The sequence below is a fragment of the Semicossyphus pulcher genome, unplaced genomic scaffold (genome assembly GCF_022749685.1).
Source record: "Semicossyphus pulcher isolate SPU_LCO1_2020_fin unplaced genomic scaffold, fSemPul1.0.p SCAF_12, whole genome shotgun sequence".
NCBI lineage: Eukaryota > Metazoa > Chordata > Actinopteri > Labriformes > Labridae > Semicossyphus > Semicossyphus pulcher.
This window is the reverse complement of record NW_027211626.1, coordinates 22384035-22407109: the sequence shown is the minus strand read 5'-3', so window position 1 is coordinate 22407109 and position 23075 is coordinate 22384035. Positions and strand designations below refer to the sequence as shown.

The 23075-nt window shown below is 42.3% G+C and overlaps 1 protein-coding gene across 1 annotated transcript in view; it reads left to right on the top strand.

The window, feature by feature from the left end:
* Positions 1 to 22432, top strand: part of opn4a (opsin 4a (melanopsin)) — a 52831-nt gene extending 30399 nt beyond the window's left edge. Inside the window, exons 2-11 of the mRNA XM_069658390.1 lie at positions 10591 to 10733; positions 13387 to 13520; positions 14932 to 15135; positions 16789 to 16960; positions 17155 to 17331; positions 17427 to 17534; positions 19249 to 19444; positions 19543 to 19707; positions 21504 to 21563; positions 22283 to 22432. Of these exons, the coding sequence (XP_069514491.1) occupies positions 10591 to 10733; positions 13387 to 13520; positions 14932 to 15135; positions 16789 to 16960; positions 17155 to 17331; positions 17427 to 17534; positions 19249 to 19444; positions 19543 to 19707; positions 21504 to 21563; positions 22283 to 22432 (1509 nt within the window). The remainder of the gene's footprint in view (positions 1 to 10590; positions 10734 to 13386; positions 13521 to 14931; positions 15136 to 16788; positions 16961 to 17154; positions 17332 to 17426; positions 17535 to 19248; positions 19445 to 19542; positions 19708 to 21503; positions 21564 to 22282) is intronic.
* The last annotated feature ends 643 nt before the right edge of the window (positions 22433 to 23075 follow it).

Here is a 23075-nt window from a genome sequence, read left to right as displayed (position 1 = left end):
AACCTGAAGGGTCATGATTCCTGAATTTCATCTAGAGTTAGCTGTGTAAATGTATTTTAATTATGTGTGAGACAGAGCTGAAGACCGACACCAACATGCAGTAAGATGGTTACCACCAACTTGCACTGATTTTATTCGTAACTGAGTAAATATAGTAGGTTGCTCACTGAACCACGGCTCACGTGCACTTGTACCAAAGCTATAATCAAATCTTGACACCCCAATTATGTCATCACACCTCGAGTAGGCAAGGACAAACACCTGAAATCTTATGTTTAAGGTAAAGAAATGGGAAGAAACCTTAAAAAGGACAAACAACAGGGGACCCCCTTCCTCGGTTGAGAGGCTAACCCACCAAGTTCAAGTATGAACACCAACGTTGGGGTTCTTCCAATCTCGGATCCCATCGGCTTTAGTCTGAGACGATACAGCCTCTGGGGACACCGGTGAACGTGCCTGGCGGTAAACAATAAACAACTTCCCGTCAAGACTTCCTTTTCCGCATACTGCACTTATTTAAGATTACTTTGTGGGCCTCTCATGCCTTTATTGAAAGAGGACATTGGATAGTGTTGGAAACAGGGGAAGAGAGTGGGGATGACATGCTGCAAAGGTAAGGCAGGATTATAACGCCTCGGGTGTATCTTGTCTTTTACGTAAAACGCACAGAAGCAGAATGGTGGGGCGAACTCTTTCCGCCTATGAGCCAGCATCAGAGATAGTAACAGAGGTGTAACGGCGTCAGTGTAATCGGTGTAGCCAGCAGGGAGGAACGCCGCTGTGCGTGTGTATATGAAGCACACGCTGTTTGTTTACACCTTGCGCACATGTGCTTCTGCAACGCCTTATGACACTGTTGCTTGGTTCAATGTAAAATGGCAAAAGCGGCGTAACAGCAAGCTTCGTTACGGCGGTGTGGTGGAAGTCTTGTTTGGGAAGGTCCTCCTCTGCCCTCTTTTGAAAGTTGGAGCGTCACCGTATCTCCTGCTCCATTTTTGCTGATCTCACCATGAGTTTAAAGCCTGCTAAATCTAGAATCTGTCAAAACTCTGCTGCTGCAAGCTTGACATTTGAGTATTCAGAGCACTTTAAAGAGGAAACTGACATATCTTACAGATGTACTATTCCTGTACCGCTCACAGAGGCAAAAAATGATTTTGGTATGTCACAACAAGGTGCAGCTTTTTCTTTTTTGTGAGCGTTACTTTTCTGCGGTTATTTTTCTGTCTACGGAGAGGTGAGGTAATTTGCTGTTCCTTGTTGTCTTTTTGTGGACCTCAGCCAGTTGTCTTCATGAATGACTGATGTGTTGCAGAATGTCCACGTCGCGGCACATCACAGCCTCTTTTTGTCAGGAAAGTTCATAGAGAATTTTTTTCTGCATGTAGTTTCACTCATTACTTAATTGTGGCAAAGTCCTCATAATGTGACATTTTAATGATGAGCACATAATACACAACCGCTCCGTGGCCATGTTCCTACAGACAGGCACTCATTAAATCAGCACATGGGACTGTTTGAAGCGATGAAAATGCTGCTAATGAGAAAAAATGACCTTTCGGTAAAGTCACAGAGATAATTTACACATGAAGCCGAGCAGCTTCTCCTCTCGTTCATCTGTAATTAGCTCTCAGACGTTTAGATTAACTTCAGCAGCCCAGAAACTGTTTTTATTAAGACGTCAAATACTTTCACATCCTTCTCAGGACTGACTGGAATAGTGAAGACGTAAAAGTCAGGAAAATAATAAAAATGTGTGGATGATAAATACTTTTTTCCAGAAATTGTAAAGCAATAGCACAATATTGTCTCATATGTTAAAATATTATATTAATAATCTCATATAATACTTCCACATAAGGGGTAGTCTAATATAAATTAATATTTAAATATGTTTGATTCCAGCAAAGGTTTAGGAGAATGTTGAGTATTAAATATATTAGATTGTTTTGTTTTAAGCTAAAAAAACAAAACATACTGATGAGTTTGCAGTGAGTAGCAGTGTTAATTCTGGCAGCTATTTTGGATTTTGTCATTAGAATAAAATGCCTCTTAGTTTTATTCATGTTTTAGTCTTTTTTACCATTTTTAGTTTTAGTCGACAACAACTCTAAACATTTCACAGAAAAAGTCATCACATTTTAGTCATTATGTTTTCTCTCTTTAAAGTAATTCAATTTGCCTGATACAGGTTCAGTCTGCTGTAAAGCACCGTCCTTTCAGTCATTATTTCCGTGCAGCTACAGTAGCTCATGCTGCACATTCCTCTCTTGCCTTGTTTACAGCAGCAGTGTTGGTTTTTACCGTATAACTTTATTCATCATCGCTTCTCAACAGTCTGACTAAAGCAGATAGCTGGTGATCGCTCCTTTTAGTGTGGAAGAAGCATCAAATGACGCGTAAAACGCCCCTTGTACTGCGAGCGCGCACAGAGTCTGAAGCAGAAAGCCTGAGTTCACAGAGAGAGTTCATAACCTGTTATCTCTAACTGGTGCTTGAGGCTCTGTTGAGCCAGCTTACCTAAAGAAATCTGGGTATGTTGATCGTGCTTCGTTGTATAGCCCTCTGTTTGGATGCCGTCATGTTGTTGTCAAGCTGCCGCATTGGGACGTCATCACCTGTATGGCTGGGTCTGATTCAGGGAGATCTGCACGCCCCTCAACCAACTCAACCAGTTACAGGAATGCATTGCTTGTGGGGGAAAATATGGATTTTAAATGTCTGAAAGCCCACCACTAACTTTATACTCTCGTCTTGTTAATGAAACAAAACATACGTGTCGTCAGAGTTTTTATTATCTAAGATCTATTTTTAGCTCATCAACGTCTCACTTTGTCGTGGAAGAAAGGTCGTTGGCAAACATTTATCGTCATAATTTGCAGTTATGAAATGAACACTGCTCAGTAGTGTCTGCAGCTTAAGAGCTGAGTCTGTACAGTTTGGTGTTTAAGGCCATTTCAATCAATACATGAAACCTAAAATGTTAAAGTAAGGCGGGCACATTACATCGTCACCCATCAGGCGTCTGTGGCTCTGAGGTCACATGATCCTTCATGTCATCAGCTTGCCCAAGCGTCCTCCAGGACGCACATGATGGACTGAAGTGACTATTAGGTCCCAGTGACAGCCGACGTGCGTCTGTCAGCATCTTTCCGGCATCAGTGTTTCCTTTAGTGCTGAAGCGACCTTGAGCATGATGGAACATGGAGCTGCGTCACCACCACCACTGAGTCCTCGTTACAAGACAGAACACATCACAAGAGGTCAGCAGGGTCGTCCTCACGCTGACCATCTATTGATTTTACCTCCACTACATCTCAGAGGGCAAAAATTGTACTTTTAACTGTACTACATTTTTTTCTTTTTTCAACTATATTTACTATAAAATTAATTTTTTTACCCCAAAGAGTTTTACAATATAGGATATTTTGTTATAGATGAAAGTTTAGCTGAAACAATTTGTTGATCAAGATGTTCATTGACAGAAAATCAGAAACTTATATGATAAAGGTCGTTATTTCTCATGTTAAAACATTGTTTGGTCCAAGCATTCATTAGTTAAAGAGCAGCTCCAGTCATGTTTTAAGACATGAAATGCTCTGCTTGAAATAATAAATTGTCTTACATGTTTTTTCTGCAAAATATGTTTAATTACCTTGTAAAAATCCTCCCAAGGCATCTCCTCCGTCTCCCTCATTAAAAATCATGCAAATGTCCACCCGCCCCCTCCGTTACAAAAACGAAACACGTCTCTGCCATCGTTTAGTGGCAGCTTGTTGAAACTTAGCTAGCTTGAATAAACGTTAGCAGTCAGTAGTGAGTCTGCAAAAATTACGATGACGGTTACAGCTGCCTCGCGCATCGCCGGAGTGGTTGCCATAGGTTACACATAATGATATGCACAGCATCACCCCGTCCATTAACGGGATTGGCTCCTTAGGTTTGTGACGTCTCAAACCTGCCAATCTGAAAATGTGTTGTTCAGCCTGTCCTTGGTACACTGCAGTTTAAAAGCAGACAGGCCCAGCCATGGAGATGACTGCTGATGTTGTCCATCAGGTTAAGGTTGCATGTTGGAGTTACACATAATTCAGGGTGGTTAAACACTTTTCACTGGAGGGGGGCTTTAATTAATTACCCAATTCACGCTTCAATGTCAGATGTGATTTTCTGCTTTTCTTTCTTTCTTAACCAATGAGGCGATCCCTTCAATGTACAGACAGAAATCTTGACAGACATCTTGATTAAAATGCTAAAAGATACAGGAAGTTATTCAAATGGTGAATCTTAATAAATCTAATTTAATAATTTAGAGATTTGGACTGTTGGTTTAAAAAAAAAAAAGGCATTGTAGGCTCTGGGTCATTATTCCAGTTTTTCTCACAACAATTTTTCCACAGTCGTTTCTTGGAGATAACGAGGCTCATGTTCCACATTCTCTCTTCAATGTTGTGTTTGTGTTTTAGATGAGTCACAGAAGTGACAGAAGAGGGTGCGAAGAAAACAGATCAAACTCTGGTTCCCTTCTCACCTTCACACAGCTGAACAATCAGTGACTGTTGAATCTTTTGTTTGGAAAGTTACAGAAAAGGTCAAATGAACTTTACTCCCACTGAGGAGGTGTGGGAGGACGGGGTTTCAGAGGCTGTTGGACTGTCTCAGTTATGATGTGTAATTATGAGTTAACTGCTGCCTTAACCGCCCGTGTTAGTGTCCAGCCTGGAGAATCTGCTGCACGTCACTGTCTTTTGTTTTCTCGTGATAACTGCTCGATTACCTCCTCATGTGCAGATACACTCTTTTATCAAGATAATTGCATTAAAATAAAGAAAACAAAGCCTTTCCTGGCTTCTGTACATTATGTCTGTTTAAATGTGTTACATGTGGTCAAAGAGGAAAGAGCAGTTCATGCTGTGAGGACAGAGGCTCGGGGAGGCAGACGGACTGTTTTAATGATCTCACTGATCTTCCCCCAGTCAAATGCAGCCATGTGGGCGAAGCTGAAACTCGGGATCCTTTGTGACAGGCCACGCTCCCCCCGACAGGCCAGAGTTCATCTGCTGACTGATATGTGAGCTAACAGGAAAACATGAAAGCGAGGGCTGCTGACGAGACGGAAAACATTTTGATAATGAAGGTTTTCTCACAGACTGTCGGAGCATGGTTACACATGTTTTCAACTAACAGGATGTTTGTCCCTGTCAGTGTCGGTGCTGTGCAGCACATTTTCACTGCCTTCTTACTCTTTTCAATAATCGTCCTTCAGCTCTGTGTCCCACTTTTGTCTGTACCTAAACAGATGCTGGATTAAATTTGTATTTTCTTGTGAAGTAAAGGCTGAAAGAAACCCACACCTCAGAGGAGCAGACAAGTTACATTTAGAGTACTTGTTCCTGTAAAGCAGCAGTTTAAAAGATTATGAAGCTGCAGTTCCTCTAATGTCCACTAGAAAGACCTTCAAGAAAATGCTCTCTGTTACAGAGAATGGGAAACCCTATCTACAGGTACTGTCTGAACTCGTAGCTAAGCCTTAACATTATTGACGGTGGGACAACAGTGTCTGATGTAATAAACGTTACAATTCAATGGTGGCTATGCTAATGAAGTTAGCCCTCTGGCTGACGGGGCTTGAACACTCCCGCGTGGTAATTTGCCGTCTCCAGTCGTTTTAATGAAGGCAAAGTGGCAGTTTTGATCACATCACGTTTGGGTATGAGGTTGCTTCACAAATGAACAGCACAGATTTCGCTCTGCGGCTTCACAGCACTGAACTTCTGCCGGTAAGCGACTAGCTTTGACCAATGATTAAAAAGAAAAATATGTGTTGGGGGGAAACTAAGAAGATGGTACAAATTTGAGAAGGAGAATAATTTATTTTATTTTGAGTTAATTAGTTAAATTCAGCAGAGCCCCACATGTTTTATATGTCATTGTGGAACCAATGACTGAAGCCTATTTTCATAGGGAATGATTTACTGGGTGCCAAGCTAGCTTGTGGCTATCAATGCTTTGGAGCAGCTTTCACTTTAAAAAAAACCTTTACTTTGTAGTAAAACATGGTGAGGGTGAAACAGCCTCAAATTTAGCAGACCACGGACAAAGTTCGTGCACTTAATGGCAACAACAAAGCAGCATGTACGTTACCTATATTCAGTAGCGTAACATAACTGTAATGGGCCCCAGGGCAAATAGGTTTTTTGGGCCCTAGCCCTAAACATAAGCCCACACTCGTGCGCAGACTCACAGCACAACTCTCATCCAAAGCAGCTAATGATCAGAACCATGGACAACAGCTGTAGCAACACAATATATCTACGCCAATCAAACAGCCTGATTCCTTTAAACTACAACACATCCAACATAGCTTGTGACATACACTGTATGTTGATGAGCATAAAACACAGCCAAAAGAAAAGCACAGAAGCTTTACATGTATATGTGTACACATGATGGATGACTGCCCCCGATACAATTACATGCAGACTTCATCTTCATCATTAACAGCATGGCAGCCAAATGTTATCACAGACACACAGTAGGTGTGCATTTCCTAAAATATGAAATGTAAAGTCCATCTCACTCAGAAACCTGTTGAAGTCCAATTATAAAGTGGCAGTACCTAAGTGCATGGGACCCCCGGGTAGCACGGCCAATGCTTACGCCAATGCCCATATTTCTTGTTTGGGATTTTACCATGGGAGACATGAGAATGGGAATGCACAGGAATGCTGTTCAGGGAGTAAAAGTTGGAAAGCAATGACTCAGATTTCATAAATATATTCATAGTTTTTTTTATATCTGGAAATGGCATATGGCTAAAGCTAAAAGCTTTGATAAATTCACACAGAATCACAGAGACGTGTGACTCTTATTTGTTATTAAACAGCAACAGCTTCCTGCTGATTCACGCTGTGAGGCTGCGGTCAGATGGACGCGTGTCCTTGAGCCGGCTGCTTGTGTGTTTGTCGCCTGCTGAATCAACTCCCAGATCACAGCACTGTCACATCATATCTGAATATGATGTGACAGTGCTGTGATCTGAGAGTCTGCTCCATCACTGTCAGCGCGTCCTTCACAGGTTTCGCTGTGCTGACTGTTTGGTGCTCTGAGCGTTAAGAACTTACCGCACATATAAAACCAGACGGGATGTGACTCCTGTTTTACGGGTCACTGCAGGAGACGTGAAGCATCAACGTCACGTAAGACTGTTTGGACTTAAATCCACATGGATACTGAGCTGTGATTGGCTGGAAGGTGTGAGGTAAATGTTTAAATGGTCGGAGTTCAATCATACTTGTCACAAGCATTTAACCCCACTCTGTAACCATGGCAAAATGACAAAACAGTAGGTTGGGTGAACAGTCGATTTATTACAATGGACCTTTTATTCAATAAGCACTCGGCAAATGTTTTGAATAATATTTATAAAATGTAACAGACCTCATGACCCCATCTTAACAAGTGATAGCAGAACAGGTACTAGTTAGTTTAAAAGTAGTTACAGTGGGGCGCTGGTTTAGCTTGGTAGAGCGGATGCCCCGTGTACAGAGGCTACAGTCGTCGTCGCACTGATCGCAGGCTCGACTCCCGGTCTGCCAATCATTTGGTGCATGTCATCCCCCACTCTCTACTCCCAACATTTCCTGTCTATCTTCAGCTGTCCTGTCAATAAAGTCAAATGCCAAAAAAATGATCTTTAAAAAAAATAAAGTAGTTACAGTATAGACTAAATGACTGTGACGTTATACTAACAACCATAGTCACTTCCTGTTAGACAACTGCAGAGATAACGCACAGTAACAAGACGGCGCCTATTCGGTCCCTTAACAATCACTCGCCTGGCGCAAATGCACAAAAAAGCTGTTCGCTCCAGGGCTTCCTTTGGTGTGTGAGCCACTGAATATGTGCAGGAGACTGACTTTACATCGTGATTACATCTCAGTTTTTAAATCGCTTTAATTTTCCAAACATAAAACCATTCTCAAAATCATTATAGACGTAGTTGACCTTTTTTGCAGCTGGTTGTCCTATTAACAGTTTGTCTACTAACAGCGTTTTGCACTGGGAGCTCCAATTTTCTATGTAAAATCAATGCAGTTCAGTGTTTTCAGCACTAAAACGTCCTCGGCGTCAGCTGTTTTTGATCCGGGGGAAGCGGAAGTGCCAGCAGTCAACTTTCGTAATCTAGCAACAGTAAGCGCCGGTGAGAAGCGCTCTGAAATTGAGGTTGTGTGCGCTGCCAGTGCAAAAAAACGCTGTTAGTGGACACAGGCCCTTACAGACATCTCTTTATAATGGCTGGCTTTTTGGGCATGAGGGAAGTTATTTGCTGCAAAACAAGTAGTGGTCTCTGGGGAAAGTTGGAAGCAGTGCTGAATGGAAGCACTGTATTCAGATCTTAATAATACATCTATGAGTGGTATAAGTGAAGGTCCATCAGGGGCAGTAGTAGAGGGGCACACCCAGGAGACAGGGTTCAAGTGCTGTGTGAAACCAAAAGTTGAAGTTGGTATCTTTAAAGTTTAATGGATAACTTCAGCTACATAATGTAACCCAAAGTTTTACTTCAGGGATAGTCGCCTACATATTTTAATCAAAACTATCTTTTTCTCAACCAAAGTAAGTGCTTATAACGCCTAACTTAACTTAACTGCTGCGGTTTGTCTGCAGTTGCCTGCCATCATTAGGGTCACATATTCAGGAAAGCCTATTATATAATATACAGGAGTTTTGAAACAGACAAGCTATTTGCTTGTATGAGTTGGGGGACTTGTTACATGTAATATCACACTGGAATCACTTAATGGGTAATACAGTTTGTAAAAAGGTTGAGCACTTAAACATTATGTAACAACAAACAGCAACAACAGATTCTACTCTGCTGACATTTTAATCCAACATCTAATTTAATCTGCTGAATACTCTGAGTGGTGGATGAGAGCAAACTAAACTTCAGGTAAACTTCAGCTGCGTGATACCGTGCAGGATGAGCAGATGCAGGAGGGATTAGTAAAGGCCAAGCTCCATAGATTTTTACGTTTTTTTATTAAAACTCCAATTTGCCTCTTAATCAGACGGCTCCTCTGACTGACCCCCGTCTCTGATGAGCTGCCTGCCCAATATTTCTGCTGCCACCGGAGTAATTTATGCCGTTAACGTGGCAACAGGGAGTCAGGATAAAGAGATGTGAGAGACAGAGCTCAGAGTGCGTTAATTAGAAACAGTGATGTGCAGGACCAGAGGAGATATTAGTCTTTCAAAAGGAATTAAGGCGGTGACGAGGGGGGTCTGTGAGTGTGAAGGTTTATCACGTTGTGGAATAAAAATGTCATTGATTCGAAGATCTTTTTAATCTCTGCTTATTCTTTAACGTCACTTCAGCTTATGTGTTAAAACGACCATCAGTCTTGTGTGCCAGCGGGTTTAAAGTTTAAATCCCAAACTGTGGCTGGGAATAAAGACTGTCTTTTTGTTCGTTCCAACTCTGTAATGTTGTGGCTGTAATGAATACTGCAGCCTCTAGGGGGAGCTAACAGGGCTGTAGACTCTTGGTGTCAATCAGACCAAAACTGGAGTCAGGGCAAGGTCCGTCTTCCAAAGGCAGGTGGCGCTCAAAAGTGGAACTGGATATGAAAATGTACAGTGGACAACGCAACACGTAAATAAGGGAATGTATACATTTCTCTCATCTGTCTTTCACGTGTATTGAAAGTATGGTTGATTACTACTTCCGTGATGACAAAAGTAATTTCATAGCATTAGCCTTTTTTACCAGCATAATTCTGACTGGCATAGACGTTGGGCTGCATGTACTGATTACACCTGATATAGTTTTACTGTAAGATCTGGAACAGGAGTGGTATGTCGGCAGGGAACAGCATGCCGCTCCTGATCCAGCAGCGTGCCACCGTTCTCCACTGACATGCCACTCCTGATATCGGGTGTAATCAATACATGCAGCCCAACGTCTACAGCTTTGATGGTTAAAAAACAGTTAATGCTACGTTGAAGCAACAGGTTCTTTGATGTAATGTTGGATCGTGTTCTTTCTGCTATTGATTACTCTGACTGGCTATGGTGGCTAGGCTAACAATGACCTTGTTAGCTGAGTTAAGCTTTGCTACGAGCTTACTAGTTACATCGCCAAGGATATGGCTATAAAATTACTTTTGTATCATCATGAAGGTAGTAATCAACCCTACCTTCAATACACATGAAAGAGGCATGAGGGAAACGTATACATTCCTTTATTTACGTGTTGCATGTGTTGTCAATAAAGACAAAAATGTATATATTTACGGCAGTAAATGTCGTACAGCAAGACCATTGTACATTCTCATATCCACTTCCACTTTCGCATGACCTTTGGAAGACAAGTGGCAAATCACTGAGTGGATCGGCATGCCAGTCTAACAATCAGCACATGCCGCTGGCCCCCTAGCGGCGTGCCATCACCAATGGCACATGCCGCTGAATTACCGGCACACACAGTGGCGCATGCCGTGTCATGCCATCGGCCACTTTTCGATCTGCAAAACTGAGCCTCCAGCAGCATCATATTTACATGTCACTTCCTGTTCTGTCCTCCAGGTGGCGATGGCGCACGGGGCCCCTAATCCCTTCCCCACAGTGGACGTCCCCGACCACGCCCACTACACCATCGGCTCCGTCATCCTCGTCATCGGCATCACCGGCATGATCGGCAACTTCCTGGTCATATACGCTTTCTGCAAGTAAGACAACTTCCTGTGCCCAAATTAAGTTGTAAAAATTTTAAACTAAATGTCTACTAAACACAAGCAACACGCTATCAGATGTTTGGTAATGTTTTCTGCCACTCTTGTGTGCAGCAGTGAAGGTTTAGAGACTAGAGCTTTTTGGGTTTTGATAAATCTGCGAATACTTAATGAAGGCAAAGCTCTAATTACATCAAAGCAATTTTAAAGTGAGAAGTGGTTTTTTTTCATTGAAACTTTCTGAATATGACATTTTCATAACCAGAGATGAGTTTTTTAGACGGGGAACTTTAAAGGTTCCTTGTGCTGTTTTTGACCTGTAGTAGTACTACAGAGCTGTTTCTGTTTGGGTGGCTGTATTGTTTATTTTTGTACATTATCAAAATGAAATCCATTTGTCCGAGCTTAGGGATACACACAGTGAGTTTTCGTGAGTGAAAATAAATACAAACAAAACCTTTGTTTGTTTTTGGAAAAGCCCTAAGGGGAGCTTAAAGTGACACGAGTCTGTCTGCCTGTACATGCTGGGTTTGATTATTCTGTTGAAACTGAATCTCTGAGTCCTCATGTGAGCACAGCAGCACTGAGCTAAACCCTGATGGATCCAGATTCTGAGGGAGAGATAATACTGTAGCAGAAAGAGGCTGAACGTAACCATTACCATAACCACAGCCAGCACTATTTAGTTTTATTCTGTCCTGTTTTTAAAAGATAATCCACAAATGGGACTGTTTCTTTTAAAGCCGCAGAGGTTTCACTCTCAGGTTTAATCTCTGCTGTTTCAGAGCAGCAGGTTAAAAGGGTCCTTGATCAGTCGTGTGTGCGTTGCTTTTATCGACTCCGCACTTCGTCTTTTATCTTCCATCACAGCAAACATCTTCCTCGAAAACACACAGAGGGACGTTTTCTCGACTCTTCTGAAGCTTCAGCACTTAAGACGTGTTCGACTCCCTCATTGATCGGACCGTTTAAGTGACATGTATTGATCAGTTCTTACATTCAGACATGCTCCATGATGGGCCTTTATTGATTATGTGTTAATTTTAGAACTGAAGCAGCACAAAGTGCTTTTTACACGTCAGCTCCTTCTCGTCTTCTGAAACACTTAATAACTCTGAACGTCAGAGAGTTTCAACACCTGCTGCTGCTGCTGTTTGTAACAACACAATCTCTGAACCTGTCGCAAGAATGGATTTAGAGTTGACAGACAACAGCCTCCTCACGACCCTGTTACCTCACTGTTCCTTCCTTTTCCATCGACCCCCTTCGTCCCAAGTACACGACCCCCATCCCAACTTACAGATGACCTTTCACATCATACAATGTTAGCATAAAGTGTTAACGCCTACAATGGGCAGCTGAGCATCAGAACCGGTCCAGAGCAATGGAAGAAGGTGGCCTGGTCTGATGAATCACGTTCTCTTTCACATCATGTGGATGGCCGGGTGCGTGTGAGTCTCTTACCTGGGGAAGACATGGCACCAGGATGCACTACGGGAAGAAGGCAGTGTGATGCTTTGGGCAACGTTCTGCTGGGAAACCTTGGGTTTAATGTGGATTAATGTGGATGTTACTTTGACAAGTACCTAAACATTGTTGGAGATCAAGTACACCCCATCATGGAAACGGTATTCCCTAATGGCAGTGGCTTCTTTCAACCCTGCCAGCCACACACAACAACGAGTTCAAGGTGTTGACTTGGCCTCCAAATTCCCCAGATCTCGATTCAATAGAGCATCTGTGGGATGTGCTGGACAAACAAGTCCGATCCATGGAGGCCCCACCTCGCAACTTACAGGACTTAAAGGATCTGCTGCTAACGTCTTGAGATACCTCAGCACACCTTCAGAGGTCTAGTGGAGTCCATGCCTTGACGGGTCAGGACTGCTTTCGTGGCAAAGGGATGACTGACACAATATTAGGCAGGTGGTCATAATGTTATGGCTGAATGGTGTTGATAAGTGACCACATTATCTGTAGTAAAAGAGGATAGGAACTTCCTGAGTATCACAGGTGAACACCCGTCATCATCAGCTCAGTCTGAACGTCTGCTGCTTTAAAGATGGATTATAAAATAAATGCTTCTGTCGATATTTAAAGAAAAATGGCTTTAATATTAAGGACGTGTGCAGATCAAACAGAAGTTTGGCTCTGAATCACTTGATATCTTGTGTATCCAGGAGCCAAAGAGGTCTACTTTTACTGTGAGAAGCTGCTGCTCTTCCTCTGATGTTAATCATAAAAATGAAGGAGGAAACCTGACTGTGTGAAATCTTTAGTGATAATAAAAGAGTTTATGTTGCATGAAATATCTCGACAGAAACACTAAAATATATGGACTTCTGATGAGGAACAGCCGTTTGATTTTAATGTGCTGAAGTTTGTTATCTTTGACTTAAAAGCCTGGAAGAGAAGGAGGGATGGATCATAAAAAACATGGTTTAATGAGGTATTTGCAGTGCTGGATAGTAGGAGTGTCAGTGAGATGTGTTTTATTTTGAAAGATGACGGTCTGAATGAGTAACTACGAAACGTTTTTCTGTTGTTGACCTTTCTCTGTGTTTGTTCATGAAAAAGCTGCATAAATGACAGCAAGTGCTTTAAAAACCATGGTGGTCTGTGTGTGTGTGTGTGTGTGTGTGTGTTGCAGGAGTCGCAGCCTGCGGACGCCAGCCAACATGTTCATCATTAACCTTGCGATCACAGACCTGCTGATGTGTGTCACCCAGACGCCCATCTTCTTCACCACCAGCATGCACAAGAGGTGGATCTTTGGAGAGAAAGGTACCAGGCCGCACACACGCTTCACACACACACTTCACACAAACATTATACTGTTATGTCTGCAGTGGTTATTTATCTTACTTTTTCAATGCAGAAAGTAAAGACTGTCTGGTCTCTCGCCCTCCACCTTCAGACCTACACATCGGTTTCCATTTCCCGCCCTGACAGTGAGAATGAGAGTCGACCCTCCTCCGTCTCCCCAAAGAGACGCTCCGAGGTCATTTTAATACGAAAGCGAGCGCGTTGTTGGTCTTTAATTCCCTAAGCTAAAAGAAAAAGAGAAGGACAAGCAGAGGAGGTGTTGAGTTACTGCTTTGTATTCACTGAATTTAAAGTGAAAAACTGGTGTGAAAGCTTGAAATGAGACTGAAAAAGCAAAGATTGTTATTTCATGTTAAATAATTTCCTTACTTGTGTTGTGTTTAAAGGGTCGGTTCATCTTATCACAAAGAGAAACATGCATGTGTCTCCCTTGGGTTTTATTTTCTCCAAGATGTGCTTCAGAGGCTTCAAATCTTGTTGATTCAAGTGTTGAAATAAGACAACTTCTACCAGGAAGTTTAGCTGTGATTAAGCTATAAGGAGGTTATAAGATGAGTGACAGTTGTGTCAGGATATTTAAATACTTAAAACAGTGAATTTCAGAGTGCTAACTTTGTCAATCTAAACCACAGACTGTAAGTGAAGCCAAAACATCTCTATCGCCCCCTGCTGACTGGCTGCAGTATAGCTCATAAAGCCCCCCTGCTCCATGTTAACAGATGGGACATGAGTCAAACGTTTATTTTTAGTTATTTGATGCTGTAAAAATGATGATTGACAGCTCTGTTGACAAATCCGGCTCCTGCAGCCGATCAAATCTGTATTAGCAGAGTAGAGGACGAACAGCGAGAGGAGACGTAACTAAAACAATCACTACAGTCAAGTTTCCGTAACCGTGAATATCTTCAAGATGGCGGCGACCACTTCCGGAGAGGAGATGGAGACGTGTAGTCCATCTTTATTTATAATAATTGATCTAAATGCACGGCCACGATACACTTTCACAGCCAGCAGCTGTCCATTGATAAAAACAGTCATTTAAATTGCAGGACACAGAAGTTGCTTGTCTACCGCTGCCATGATCAGTTGTCTTTTTGTGTGTTACATAAATAATGTTTTGGATCCAAATTAACCATTTAAAAACCCCAAATCACAAACCAGCTACAGATAGAGGAAATGGTAGACCAGCATCTATCATGTTTGTGAGTTAAATGTTTGTGAATGAAGTCTGGTTGAAAAACGTCTTTAGGTTCTTCCCTGACTGTCTGGTCCAAAGGGACTTAATGTTTTGAATATCTATGAATAGAAAGAGACAATTAAACATTATTAAATGAAACACTTCTACTCTTCTTCTTCTCTCCGTCTTCAGGTTGCGAGCTGTACGCATTCTGCGGTGCTCTCTTCGGGATCTGCTCCATGATCACGCTGACGGTGATCGCCATCGACCGCTACTTTGTCATCACGCGACCTCTGACCTCCATCGGCGTGTTGTCGAGGAAACGGGCCTTCCTCATCCTCATGGCGGCCTGGGCTTACTCTCTGGGCTGGAGCCTGCCGCCGTTCTTCGGCTGGAGTGAGGACAAACACACACACACACTAAACCGTACTGTACCGTACTCAGGTTTTATCTTGGCTCGGTTCAGCCTCAAAGCTTTTGGTATCATTCAAACTAATTGCTCCTTTACCCTCCAAATCCCATTTATTATTAGTTCAGTCTGAGTTCACACTCCCTCACACACACATGTGCTGTGTGCTCCTCACCTGGTTTTCATTCTCCTCAGCCGGCTGTATCTCACATTATTATGTAAATCAGAATGTATGGAAACATAAATCTCCTCGTAAATCTTCCTTCTCGGTTCCCTCCAGGTGGAAAGCGTTACGCATGAATGTGCAGCTAAAGTTAGTGGTATGTGATGTATGTGTAAGTTCGTTTTATGCACTTCATGAGGACTGAATGTTCTCACCAGGAGAGATGAAATAAAAGAAAACATTTCTTTATGGGTTCAGGTCTGGTGGAGGTGAGGGAGTAATCGCCCTCAAGAGTCTGTGGACCTGCTGAACAGCAGGAAAAAGTCTGATGTGTTGTTTCTTTAAATTTGATCATTTAGCATTTTCACCCTGTATATTTTTGTATCTTGTCCAAACAGAAATGAGATGGGCCAGATGTTATTTTAACTGTGAAACTAGGGGCTCACTTTAATTTTTGAGCCAAGTGAGACAGAAAGTCAGCTCAAGAAGAAAGTAGAACAAGTTTCATTTTAGAAGTCGACATGGAAACCTGCAAAACTAGTCTGGGACCGTTTAGGTCCGTGCTCGGAGGAATATGTTGGAGAAACGGAGTGGGGGACGGTGCCGACAGTGTGCTCTGTCCACCAAACACACAAAAGCTGACACTTCTTCAGCCGTGATCTCAGAACAATCAACATAACAGAAACCTCCTCGAGTTTCGCCATGTCTGTTCTTTACATCCTGCACGTACGGTAGTTGCATACGGCCTGAGCTCTCTGGTGTGTCCTATAGAGGTATCCTCCAGTAACATGCGTAGTGCATAGCCAAGTATGTGAGCAATTACGTTCATGATGCAGCCGGTTGTGTACACGAACACAAGGTTAAAAAGCAGGTATATCTCCAGCCTTAGTTGTTGACTTCTGCAAAATAGTTAAAAATTAGCTCCACCTCAAGCAACAACAATAAAATCGTGCTTTTACATAAATGTATGAGTATTATTACTTTGTAATAATATTATGTATAATAGCTGAACAATTTTCTATTTTTAATACTATAACTACATTTTCATGATTATACTGACATACTTTTACTGAAGGAGTATTTTCACAGTCTTATATTAGTACTTTTACTGCAGTAAAATGTCTGAATTCTTCCCCCGCCATGCACTGCTATTTTTAAATCAAAGGATGCCAACTACACTTTTATCTTGTCAGTAGTCGTCGGTAAAGGTGCAATACTACATTTAACCGCATGCACTGATTAACATGTAACAAAGGTTGCATCACATAGGGCCGCTGTTTCACACAGTTCAGGAAACTTGTGCAAAATAGGGAAGAAATGCCTGCAGCGCATAAAAGAATGTCTCTTATTTGACAAAAAAAGGTCAAATGATAGAAGTTGCTTTGTAGTGGGGTCCAAACGTCTTCCAGGTGTGTTGTTGAAGCATGATGGGACATTAACACACTCTCTCTCTGTTTGTCTTTCTCTCACCCCTCAGGCGCCTATGTCCCAGAGGGCCTGCTGACTTCCTGTACGTGGGACTACATGACCTTCACCCCGTCGGTGCGAGCCTACACCATGCTGCTCTGCATCTTCGTCTTCTTCCTGCCGCTCTTCATCATCGTCTACTGCTACGTCTTCATCTTCCGTGCCATCCGCAACACCAACCAGTCAGTCTCTGTGTGTGTGTGTGTGTGTGTGTGTGTTATTGGTGTGGTTAGAGTATTTTCTGGGGGCTTTGACTGAAACAAAAGTTCCTGGGTCAAACAAAGGAAGGGTTAAAACTGTCTCAGGTTTTGTTCTGTATACAGTCAATACACTGTCCCCACAGGTACAGCACTACAGGTGTGTTGTGTGCTTTCAGGGCTGTGGGGAAGATGAACGGCAGCATTCACAGTCACGGCAGCACTCGCGACTCGGTAAAGAATTTCCACCGGCTGCAGAACGAGTGGAAGATGGCGAAGATCGCTCTGATCGTCATCCTGCTCTACGTCATCTCCTGGTCGCCGTACTCCACCGTCGCTCTCACTGCATTCGCCGGGTGAATATAGCATACATGTGTCTGATTTAGAAGATGGGATCTTGACCCTTTCCACCTATGCAACTGCTGAAGTGTCACTGTGTTTCCTGCTACAGGTACGCAGACATGTTGACCCCCTACATGAACTCAGTTCCCGCCGTCATCGCCAAGGCCTCGGCCATCCACAACCCCATCATCTACGCCATCACACACCCAAAATACAGGTAACACGCACACACATGATTGAACAAGTTTGATCACTACGTAAACATTTAAACCTCCTCAACATAAATTTCCCTTGGATACATCCAACTGTGCAGTTTTAATGGTTTTAGAAATTGATTATTGATCATCAATCAGAGAAAGCCCCGCCCCCGCTGTAAGTGCTCTAACAGATCAGTTTAACCAACCGCCCCTCAATTAACCTGAATGTTAACTGGGACGGAGACAATCAAACATGTGATGGTTTAATGCAGAACTCTTTACCCTGATTGTTCAGAGAGTTTATAGCTGCAGGATGAAAACAGCAAACGTGTCCAAGCATGTCTGTTTTACATCTGAGGAAGGAAAACAAGACCAGGAAATGCATATTAATCTTTTACAAGATTCAACTTTGAATTCTCTGCTTAGAAAAAAAGCAAAACCATAACTTGACATAAGTTTGATGCCTTTTATTCAATGACAGAGTTTATGCATCCATCCATTATCTATACCGCTTATCCTGTTCAGGGTCGTGGGGGGCTGGAGCTAATCCCAGCTGTCATTGGGCGAGAGGCAAGGTGCACGCTGGTCAATCACAGGGCTGAAACATAGAGACAGACAACCTTTCACGCTCACACCCACACCTACGGGCAATTTAGAGTCTTTGGACTGTGGGAGGAAGCCGGAGTACCCTGAAAGAACCCACACATGCACGTGGAGAACATGCAAACTCCACACAGAAAGGCCCAGTCCCTTCGAACCAGGAACCTTCTAGCTGTGAGACAACAAAGCTAACCATTGCACCACCGTGCAGCCCGACAGAGTTTATATCATGTCATTTTGGAAAATAGTTGTATTTTTTTGTCCCTTGAGATATTCAGATGGATGTCAGTCTCATGTCTCTGTGTTAAAAAATAGGATGTGGTTAGCCTAGCTTAGCATAGAGGCAGGAAGCAGGGGGAAGCTAGCTTTGCACAGACTTAAGATCATTGATGAATGAGTTATGTGCTGCAAACAACAGTGTGTCCTTCACTGCACTAGATTGTGGTTCGGTCTCCAGGTGTGGCTGCTGTGACTGTTGTCTGCTTAAAAAGAAAAAAATGAATAAAGTTTGATTGTAGATTTTTTTTTGTTATCAAGGCCTCCGGAGTGAACCCCTCAAAGCAAAGCAGAGTATGATTATGGTCGAACACACTTACAACAGTCAGTCAGTGGGAGCTCTGGTTTCACTGTGGGTTCCCTGTGGCAGCCCTTCTGTCTGAATTAAAGGCTGGAAACATGGCCTGAAAATAAAAGGTCCCATTTTTTGTAACCACATTGAATTTATGATTGTGATTTGAACTGCTGTCACCCTTCTCCCACTCAGCTGTTTGAGTCGCTGGTATAATTTAGTCGTGCTTCTGCTGCTTTTAGTTTACACGGACTTTAAACAAACTTTGCAGCAGACAGTGGTTTACTCAAGGTCAGACCCTGCATACAAACCACTTCCAGACGACTGAGGAAACTTTTTAGGAACAAACTGTGTACTTTTATTAGTGCCAGAGGTTGCCTCCATGCTGACATCTTACTTGTGTTTGGAGAACTCTCTCGTTATAATGAACAACAGGAGCTCAGGGAAGTGCTGGTTGCTCCATAATTATCTGAAAAGAAGCACAAATTGCACCATCCTTAACCATAAATTAGAATAATGTTTCATCCAGCCAGAATCAAACTCTTCATCTCTCTGTCTCTGCCCAGGTTAGCGTTAGCCAAGTACATCCCGTGTCTCGGCGTCCTGCTCTGCATTCATCCTCGTGAGCTCCGCTCTACCAGCAGCAGCTTCATGTCGACGCGTCGCTCAACTGTGACCAGCCAGACCTCCGACATCAGCAGCCAGTTCAGGAGGCAGAGCAACGGCAAGTCCCGCCTCTCCTCCGCCTCCGACAGCGAATCGGTAAGCTCGGATCCATTTGAAGTACAACTTCTGACTTAAGCAAGAGAGGGAGATACTCAGGTGTGTGTGTGAGTTAAAGTATGTGTGCTCCTCTGCAGGGTATGACAGACACTGAAGCTGATCTGTCCAGTATGAGCTCCAGGCCTGCCAGCCGTCAGGTGTCCTGTGACATCAGCAGAGACACGGCCGAGCTCCCCGACTTCAAACCCTCCTCCAGCTTCAAGTCCAAGATTAAGAGCCACGACTCTGGCATCTTCGAAAAGGTACATGCCCCTTACCTGTCAATCAAACCATCGATTTTGTTGTTGATGATTGGTCAGAGCTTGGATTTTAACTATCAGAGCAACAATCCCTGTGCAAGCAATGCTCATTCAGTGTGTGTGTGTGTGTGTGTGTGTAGTATCTTCATACACATACTGTCAGTATACAGACTAAAATATGCCTGATTTTAACTGTGCCGTTTTTAGGAACTGTGAACTGTTTTTAGGGATAAACTGAAAGACAATTAATCAGTTCACAAGATTACCCATCAGCCATTGCGCTGCAGTGTTTTACCTTAGAAGTGTCAGGCTGACAATAGTAACATGAACATTGTACATGACACTAAGCATTCTTTTGTTTGCGTGAATCACAGTTTTAAGAACAACTTGAAACTATATTAAATGGGGCGCTGGTTAGGCTCAGTCGGGAGAGCAGCGCCTCATATACAGAGGCTACAGTCCTCAATGCAGCGGAGGATTCACTCCTGCAGTCGGACCTTTGCTGCATGTTATCCCCCACTCTCTCCTCCCCATATTTCCTGTCTCTCTTCAGCTGTCCTATAAAATAAAAAATGGCCAAAAAGTTACAAAATTAAAATCTGTAAATAATAAACATACTATATACAGACAAATAATTACCTTAATATTCATCCTTTTAGTAGTAAGGCTGTACATTATGTTAAAAGGTTCGTATGGCATCAGCTTCCCGGTGAGCATTTTTTCACGGACTATTTGAAGACGTTTTGTTTCTGACACGTTGGTGTAAACGTATTTTAGCAGGTTGAAAAATGGTTGAGACTTTCAGACCTGATTTCACCCTGTTTTCAACTGAATTTCAGTGTTGAAATCCCTGTTGGTGCTCACTGGGTTATGTTTCAATAGACTACATAATACATTTTGTTAACAGTAGTCTAAAATGTCCAAAGTAGCAGCCAGAGGTGGTACTCACCGTACAGTACACTTCATCGTCCCTGTAGGGACATTTGTCGTAGACTCAAATGCTGCACGTTTAGTTGTTTCCAAAGTAGCATTAGTAAGTAACAAAAAAAATGTAAAACAAAGGAAGTTCCTGAGACCAACTTTACCTAAACAGCAGGCAAGGAGTGCTGTTTAATCACACTGTGAAAGAGATTTCAGTGGGTGAATGCTCTTTCAGCTTTCTATTCATATAAACTGTATTTTTGTTTGTTTGGGGCTTTTTGCCTTTATTACAGCTAAAGGGAGACAGGACATGTGGGGAGTAGAGAGCAACGCCCCTATTCAAATGAACTTTAACAAAAGTTGAAACTCTGTGTTTTGATGTTTCTTACTGAAATGCATCATGGGAGAGTTTATACAGTGTGCAGGATTCTTGTACCTCAGATGTTTTAACAAAGAAACAGATACATTTGACTTTATTTCCTTCTGTGAGTTTGTCCTGGTCGACCTTCAGGCAGCGTGAAAACAGCTGGAGACAGATTAAACAGCAGATCACAGCAGCAATCAGCTCAATGTAACTTTCAGCTCCGATCAGAAAATCCTCTTTATCTTTTGATATTAATTATAGACTCAAATAACTCACTTCTCTTTTAAAAGGTGAATTACAATTTTAGGTAACTGATTACAGATGAGTTTTTATGAATGATCCTTTGGCCTCTTTCCTTCCTTGCTGATTAAAATCCAATTCAGGAATATTAAAGCCTTTCTTGGCACTAAGTTTGACAGGAAGTGGTGAAGAGGAGGATTTCCATCATGGCTGCCGCTGCAGGATGCCGGTTAATGATCATGGACTTACATTCATTTGTTTTTTTGTCTTCCAGACGTCTTATGACACAGATTTCTCCATGGTAGGAGTCAGTGAACGCGGCAGCATCCCTAATGTGAGTACAGAACAGCTTTGTGATTTATTTATTTGTTCACTGGGCTGTCAACAGTACAGCTCGACATGTTCTGAACTTATGAAAGAAAACTCAGAAGACGTTTGGACAATTTCCTCTTCAGAGAAACAAGGAAAAGCAAAAACGAACACCAGATTTGACCAAAGGGATTTGCAGTCAAGACAGTTTTACTAACACTGTCGTGAAGGCCACGTAACAGAAACATTTCAGGTTGGCCTTACACTTAAGAGGGACACTTTAAAGTGTACGCTTAAACCGCAGTGTTTGTTTATATGTAGGACTCTTGTAAGTGGCTGAAGTACTCGTGGCCTCGTCGCAGCGGTGCTTAGCTTCACTTCCATGTAGAAACTCTAGCCAGTTTCTCCTAACAAGGGCTGTGCTGACTGTTATCTACTTGCATTTTACACTAATAAGTACCTCATACAACCCCACTTCAAAAAAATCTGAACTATCCCTTTAACTTGATGAGTAGTTGTTATGATTACAGATGGAAATGATGCATCAAACTATCAAAATAAATTCAAATAGAGTGGTATTATCTCGAGCTAATAACAAAGAAGTTTATTAATTAAATTAGTCGATAAGTAATTAATTGGGTTGAGGGATTATTTAAGAAGAAAAAGTCTAAATTCTCTTATTACAGAATAAATGAATGTATAATTTTGACATAACAACTATTTGTCTGTCTGTCTGTCTGACAGAGCGGGGATTTTGCAGAGGGACATATGATGAGAGGCGCGATTGGTCGAATCCCGAGCATCGTCGTCACCTCTGAAACCAGCCCCTTCCTTCCCAACGGTCGAAAAGGTTCCAAGACAGCCCACAGCAACACAAAGACGGGGTCCGGGTAGAGCCCCGCCCCCTTCCACCTGCAGTCATTTGACCACCTCACGTCCAGTCAGATGTTTAAAAATGTAGATTTAGAAAGAGAAATGAGTTCACCTTAAGCTCAAAAACAGACAAGGCCATCAGAGGGAGTCATTATATTTTAAATGAATAAATACGCAAAAATGGACATGCCCTAAAAGGTCAAAGGTCATGAAATGATGCTGTTTTGCAGCATCAGAGTACAGTGATATATATTACAATCTCAAAAAGAGTACTCTGTGTAAAAATGGTCTTTAAGATGCAGTTTTTATAGATTTGTTTGAAATTTAATTTGTTTATAATTAACCTGGCTGATTTAGACCTTTTGTGTAAAGATAGTTAAGTAATTTAGAGCAGTATGAAGTCTTTCAACCACAGGGAGGAGGTGTAATCAGGCAAATTAAGTGGAAACACCTGTGTGGCTGTTTAATCACTGCATAGGACGTTTAACATGGAATCATAAACTGTATATGTTCCTTATAGTACCCACACCAAACACTTATCTAAGCGTGGAATTTACCTGAACCTGATTCATGTCCCTCATTCAGATTGATGCAAACAGACACAAGGCTTAAAGATGCCTGGAATGGTTGTATTATATATGTCAGGTGAGTCCCTTTGAGACAG